We start from the raw sequence: 7,200 nt of genomic DNA on the forward strand, positions 1-7,200 counted from the left end.
CTATTCGGCGCTGAGCGAATGTAAACAATCGAGACTGATATTAATTTTAAAATGTATCAAAAATAATGTAATCAACCTTGATTTGTCTTAAAATAAAAAAGAATATGTCTTTTCCGACTTTCAAAACGCATCGCATACACCAGATGCAGGAAATAAAAGTGACTATACTAATGTTTCTTTTTTAGGCTAAACTTTCAAATGCGGCAATGAAATAATTAGTGAGCTTCCCTGTTGATAGAGTTTATTAACATTCACTCATATCGTTACTTTTATATGCTCATTATGGCTCATTGAAAAATTGCAAATAAATAAAAAAATGTCTCTCTCAGTTTTCTTTTTAATTCGGGGTAACTGTAGGACTAGATAACGTTTAAACGTTTTCTTAAAGTGACAACAAAACATACGCTATAAAAATAAAATAAAATAATTTCTGCCTCTTATTGTGCAGGATGAATGCTGTAGACGTATTAGTATTCCCTAGGTTGAGTTGCAAACTTCATGAAGTTGACAAAGCGACTAAGTTTACGGTGCGTGGAGTCATTTATTTCACTGGCGTGTCCACATTTTTGAAATTTTCATAAAAAGTGATGAAGAAAAAATTATTTTTAGAATGAGGCATAAATAATTTTTGCGTACAAGCCCATTTATAAATATGCAAAGTAAAACGGCACATCTATCTGGCGCCGTCAGTAGAGAACTTTTGAAGAACTTTTCTTAAATTGAAGTTTCCCTTTCACCAGCGTAAAGCTAAGAGAATTGCTATTGTGATGGTCTTTGGTATGGTTTCCGCCGAGTTTGTAGACCCCTTCATTTGTGTCTGTTTCAACTCAATCCTGATTGGCAATGTTCTATAATCAGTTTTTCGATTGCCAGCAGTCATGACGCTCATATTTGTAAGCTTTCCATAGTTTATAGGATAAGAAATGGCTTCTTCATTGCAATCGGTTGGGATTGAGGAAAATTAATTATTAATCCCTCATTTTACTTTCGCCGTAATCATCGCCTATGAATGGATGAATAGTTCTCGGGCTTTCCACCGGGTAATAAAATCCTTCTCCGAGAACTTTTCATCCAACACCTACGCCGGGAAAACACCCGATTATATTTTATCGTCTATGAATATTGGAGAGAGATTTATGGGAACGAACCCGGTTTAATGCGGTGCCCTTTCTAATGCGAAGTATTGGAGACAGAAGTCAAGCGCTAAGAAATTGACTATTCTTTTCGAGCATGTTCCGTAGGCGTTTAAATCAGAATAGGCTTCGTTTTCGCCTTCCATCATCTTTCTACCTCTCGTAAGTCAAATGTTTCAATTTCAATTTCAAAAAGCGTTTATTTCCAATGCTGCCAGTGTACATGAATATTTACATAGTATTGGTAATATATATATAGACATATTTACAGCATGAACCCCGTTATAGGACATTTTTCCTCTTCAGGGCTTGTCATTGGTATTTTAGTTTACATATGTTTGTGAGCTTGTAGCAGCATTGTCATACAGATTTTGCTGGAACTCTTTTCCTCCGGGATGGCTTTTGGTCTGACATTCGTCCGAGACGTGAGGGAAACCGGCAAAACCCCACGTAGACCGCCGTGTACATGGTGCTGATGAGTGTTGATGTTGCAGCAGAAGTCAAGTGGTGTCTGGAAGGCGTTATCCTGGTGTCCTTTGCTTAGCCGGTGTGGAGTGCTGTAATTTTACAGATCGGAATTAATATACAATATGATACAATAGAGCAAGCACTAGGTTGTTATTGGGCACTTTGATATATATACAAGTTTATATACAAGTGGATAAATATATTATTTATTTACATGATGAGCAAATCGTTTATGGTCATTGTCATTTTCATTTGTATATTTATTTACATGCCATTCGTCAGAGTTAAGATAATTATCAGGCTTTATTTTGCTTTACATATTTACATTTAATTTTAATAGATGAATGAGCTTTATTTCAGGATATTTAACTTTAAATTACTTAGGACAAGATAGGAAAGGAAGTTAGTTAAGTCCTGGGCCAAATTGGCGTTAAATTTATGCAATTTAGGTTCATATTAAGTAAAGTATTCAAATTGATATTATTGACTAGGTGAAACTAAATTTGTTTAACAGATATTTCTTGGTATCCGTAATGCAGATAAAGTCAAAGGTCATGCATATGAATTGAAAGCAGGATTTGTAAGATGAAATTTGTGCATAGAAATTTAACTTTAAGTATTGATGTATTTGATTGAAGTTATTGGTTCCTGGATTAAAGATTAAATTTGAGATAGTTCACCACAATTGAGGACCTTAGATGTTCATATTACTGAGTTTACTTTAATTTAAATTGAATTTAATAGCACATAAAATTGATATTCAAATAGAGAGCAAGTTTACTGATTTGCCGTAAGGGCCAGCAGTGCGATAGGATTTAAAATTAATTTATGTAAGAAAATGGAATTTTGCTCACCCGTCTATCTTCTGCACCGCCGCCAGCTGCTGATTCCATGAGTAGACCGTCTTCACGGAGTACCCAAGGACATCACGCGCCGCGTTGTCTAGGATGTTGGCCACTTCTGCTCTCTCCTGCGGGTGCAGGTTGGCCACGAGGAGGCTCAGGAGCCGCAGGAGGTCGTCCTTGGTGACGAGGGACTCGGATGCCGGACCTGGAGAGGGGAGAGAAGCGCAAGACGTTAGTGGGACAGTTTGCGCCAACCCTTCCGGCTTAGCCGGTCGCACGGGGCATTTTCAGTCCCCGGCGTGATGCCTTCCTGCGCAGTTGGCACATTTCAGACACTCCGCCTCGCAAGTTGCGGAGCGATGGCTCGCTCCACACCTTGCACAACGAAGGTCCTTCGTGCACCTGTGTGTCGGGTGGTCGAAACCCTGACACCTGCGGCATTGGGCGGGTTGGCAGCGTGGCGGATGGGAGGGCTCTACTCGGAACCGCTTGCCAAAGGCAATCAGTCCGTCGTGCAGGAGCCGCTGCGCCGTGTCTGCGTCTCTCGTGATGACCCTCATCAAGGTGGTTGGTTGGCCGGTCCTTCGGGCGGTGATCCTCATCACCCGGATGCAGCGAAGACCGGCGAAGACCGGCGAAGCCCAGTGCCTCCTTGATGTCTGCCTCCCTAGTCGTCCTGTCCACGCCGCGCACCACAACTGAAAAGGAGGAAAGAGAGGGGCGGTTAGTTGTTGCCGGCCGAGCGGTCGAGCGCCGCACGAGTGCAGCGCACGGCTCGCCCAGCCGGTGGCTCAGCTTCTTAATCTCCTCCGCACTCTCGAAGAGGCTGCCATACGCCGCTGGGATGCGGAGCATGGCGCGTCTCTCTTGCGAGAATACGGAGACCTCTGCCGTGCGGAGAGAAGGCAAGGTAGAGGTCAAGGCGGAGAAGAAGGATTTCTGGGTAATGGAAGCGGGAAGATTGCTAACGAACACCGAAGTGTCATTAGCAGGTGGTTTGGAGGCGGCAGAGGTTGAAGGAGTCGGATGTCGTTGGGTTGGGGTTTGGGAGGGGGAGGGAAAGGGTGAGAGTTCGGTGTCGGACGCCGTGTCCGATTGGTACGAGACGTCCGATGGCGTGTCCGGTGGTGGGCTTGGCTGCGGCGGCGGAGCAGGAACGGGGTTGGCGGGCTTGACGGGCGGCTTATTCACCACTCCGGTGACGACGGCCTTCTTCTTCCTGCCCCGATTTTTCATCCACGACACGCCATCGTAAGGGTCCTTAGACGCCTCACTCCGGCTATGCCCTGGATTACTCATCGGTCTTGTCCTTGTCGAGGTCGTCGTTCCTTCCTTCCTTCCTTCCTTCCTTCCTTCCTTCCTAGGTTGGTAGGCTGCTTGGCTGCTTCCTTCGTCCGTCCGTCAAAAGTTGAAAAAAGGATGAATATATATGATTTCTGGACTCTGAAACCGTAAGCTGGGCATCGTTTTTATCTCTACCTCCATTGCTTGAAGTGATAGAGAGAGTAACGCTGTGATTGACATCTCCGCCTGTATCCATAATTAGTAATGTCTGGTATTAATAACCAATACATCATGTTCTTTATTTATAATTTGTTCGAAAGGACGAATTGCAGTGGAGACTAACGTTAACGCTGTCTGCTGCATGATTTATCTTTCTCAAAAGCTATTACTAGAGACCTTATCGTGTAAATTTCAGCTTTTTTTAGTCTGATCGTCAAGTTTAAAAAGCTTAGTGCAAAGTAACTTATACGAGAGCATTCTTGGAAGATTTCTTGAGGTGTTTAAGTTGTTTGAATTGTTGAATGAGTTGTTAACTTTGAATTAAGTTTGCTTCGCCGGAAATTACATTGATTTTTCGATCACGCGGCCGGGTTCGTCTCCGCGCGTCTGGAGTTGGAATAGCCGCGACGCGGTAAGATTTTTAAAAGTGTACTTATGGGTTTTAACGCTCAGTATTCACCGTTTTTAAGCTTTGCTTCAAGACATCGATTCTCAATTAGTCTATGGTGAAGAGTGTGGAGAATTTTCAGCCAACGTAAGCGCACGTTTCATTGAAGTTCATTTAGTTTTCTTTCGATAAGATCGAAGACCATGCTTCTATTAAAAGCATTCAAACCTCGAAAAAGTGAGTTGTTTCCCTGGGACTCATACAAAAAGACCTCCCATAAAGACACCAGCTGAGACCCTTATACCTTCTTCACTCTCCGTTCTCTGACCCCATGAATCCTACTGCGAAAACGGTCGTTTTATGACACCGCGGAGCGGAGGCTTTGACGGTCTTAGCGGGGTATGTTTTGTCCACCAAAATGCCCTGCCGTACACTTGCTTACATTTCGGCTGGGGGAGTAGAAGCAAGAAATTCATGCTAAATTCAAGTAATATTCTGAAAAATAAACAAGGAAGTAAGGCCTATGAGTGAAACAAAGCAAAGGCTTTAGGATTATTAAATTATATAGCGGATTATTAAACTATATTGTCCATAAAAATAACACACTTCATCGCAGAATAGAATAACAAAATAGAATGTATTATCAAAGGTACAATTATAAAATATACAAAAAGAGATCTCTAGTGATGTTATTACAATGTAAACCTGTAAGCATTTGAAAATCTTAGTGCAAAACGAAGGAGGAATTAGTAATCCACGTGTATTGTACGAGTACGTGTTCAGTAATTGAACCTTTTGTCCGTATTATTTTGACATACCAAGTGCCTATGCAATTCTGTTTTTAAGGATGAAATTCTCATCTGAAAGTATTATTTTAGACTTTTTATTCGAGGAATAGCACCATCATCTACTTGTTAGTTATCGAGCAGTGCTATAAATAAAGCCTTGCTGCCGTATATTTTTTTTAAATTGGGCCTAATATTCGTAAAGGCTAATTTCATTGCCTCTAAATGCCTTATTATGCGTTTCGGTTTTGCCGGCCAATCTTCGGCGCAGTTAACATAAAAATTGGCCGTTACGGTTGAATGGGCGAATAACATGGCAAGGCGATTTGTTGTTGATGACATTAACGTCCAAGTTAAAGGTACAATTAGCATTAGCATGGCGAGGAGCCAGGTGCAGCGCCGGCCCTGGGGGTTGGTTGATCTCCTCTCCCCCGCCTCTCCGCCCCCACAGCCACTGCCTCGTATGTTGCCCCCGCCCGCCCCTCGACTTCACGGGAAGTTGGGAACCTCCGTCCCCAGTTGCCTTGGCATTTCAATTCTCTTCCTCTCTCTCTCTCCCCCACCCTCCTCCGCGGCTCTCCTGGACCCTTTTTAGTATCCTATTAACCCCCAAGGGGAACGAACGGAGAAGGTGAGATGAAGGAGGACGAATGAGAAAGTTCTCGGCGTGGTGGGCGGAGATGGTGAGGAAGAGAGTGTCATTGTGAGGGGACAGCGAAATGCTAGACGGATATGTTTGTCAAGTAGGCAAGGAAAAGAATCTGATTTGAACGAAATCATTGATGTTTTAATCAAAATGTAAATGTTAATGTATTTCTCTTGGTTTTGCAATCGGGTAACAAGCACCCAGAGGACGAGGAACGGTTCGGACCTTAAGACTTCGGAAATTATAGAAGAATCCCCCGGTAAAAACCTGAGAGAATTAATCATAGTTATTACGCCGGTGAAGCACTAAATCTTTCAGCTTCAACCTGGTTGCCGTATTTCCAGATATTTTCATTTCCATTTTATCCTTATCTCCCTTTTGAAAATAATATACGATGTTTTTCATTTTAGGCACCTGCGAAACTTAATTCACTTCAATATCCTTCATGACCAAATCATGGTATTGTATGTAATGCAATTCTCTTTTTTCAATCTGCCATCTTGCAGTTGCATTCGTAATTATGAATTATAAGGTCATTTTTAAAAGACCTTTTTTGGCATTGAATTATTATTTCAACGCACGTATTGTCAATTTAAATTATTAGGTTGATATGTTAACATCGTTAATAATTCGAATTTGGTATGAAATTCTGTGTTTTGAACATCTTTAACCTTGGACCTAATGTTTTGTTTTCTTTTCAGGTGAGTAATGATGGGAAATTATGCACACAGCCTAGGTTGAATATCACAAGGGTTTGCTGGTGATCGTAAGTTTTTCACAACAATTGAAGATTATTTGTGATCTCACGATCTTCGATTTGTCTATATTCATAGCGCTTCCGTCACTGGTCTACCGTTTATTTCGAGCCGGCTGGAAATTAGCATTAGATTGTGATCGGCATTCTAGCCTGTCCATCATATTAAAAACTCCCTCTGCGTTCCATTAGGTTCGATGTCGTAATCGCGGGAACAAGAGATACCATGCACGTCGTAATGGCCACGTCCGTAATTATTGTCAGCGCGAGTCATTTGTCAAGTGCATACGCCAAGGGTCGCCTCGGTTTGTGTCCGTTACGGGAGCGAGGGGTTGAATTGAAGTCCGAACTGGTTTCTGCAGGTCATTGGGGGTGGGGGAAGGGGGAGAAGTCCCCGGAATCGTGAAAGCCAGGCCGCGCCGAACAAATTGGGCTCCAGCGGCTTTATGGAACAAAACGCGTTAAAATAAATCCTCGTGTTTCATTTAATCGTGGTGGCCTCCACCGGCTTTTTTTTACCGCTTCTTTGCATTTAATCAGTGTGTTTTGAATGAGAGAATCGTGTAGTTTAGAGTTCCCAATCTTAAAAACAAGGAAGTATGGCAATGGGTTTTGATTTTTTTCTGAGTGCCGTTCTTCTGATTAAGGTGATCAACGTGAATTCACGTGCGCATTATT

General features: G+C 42.5%; 1 protein-coding gene across 1 annotated transcript; it reads right to left on the reverse strand.

The window, feature by feature from the left end:
- Positions 1-1,313: 1,313 nt before the first annotated feature.
- LOC124165055 lies at positions 1,314-3,745 on the reverse strand. The gene is made up of 4 exons (XM_046542293.1): positions 3,206-3,745; positions 2,940-3,144; positions 2,456-2,651; positions 1,314-1,690 (listed from the first exon to the last, which is right to left on the reverse strand). The coding sequence occupies exons 1-4, from the start codon at positions 3,743-3,745 to the stop codon at positions 1,462-1,464; spliced, it is 1,170 nt and encodes a 389-aa protein (XP_046398249.1). The 3' UTR covers positions 1,314-1,461.
- Positions 3,746-7,200: the final 3,455 nt, after the last annotated feature.

Source organism: Ischnura elegans, chromosome 9 (genome assembly GCF_921293095.1).
Source record: "Ischnura elegans chromosome 9, ioIscEleg1.1, whole genome shotgun sequence".
Taxonomy (NCBI): domain Eukaryota; kingdom Metazoa; phylum Arthropoda; class Insecta; order Odonata; family Coenagrionidae; genus Ischnura; species Ischnura elegans.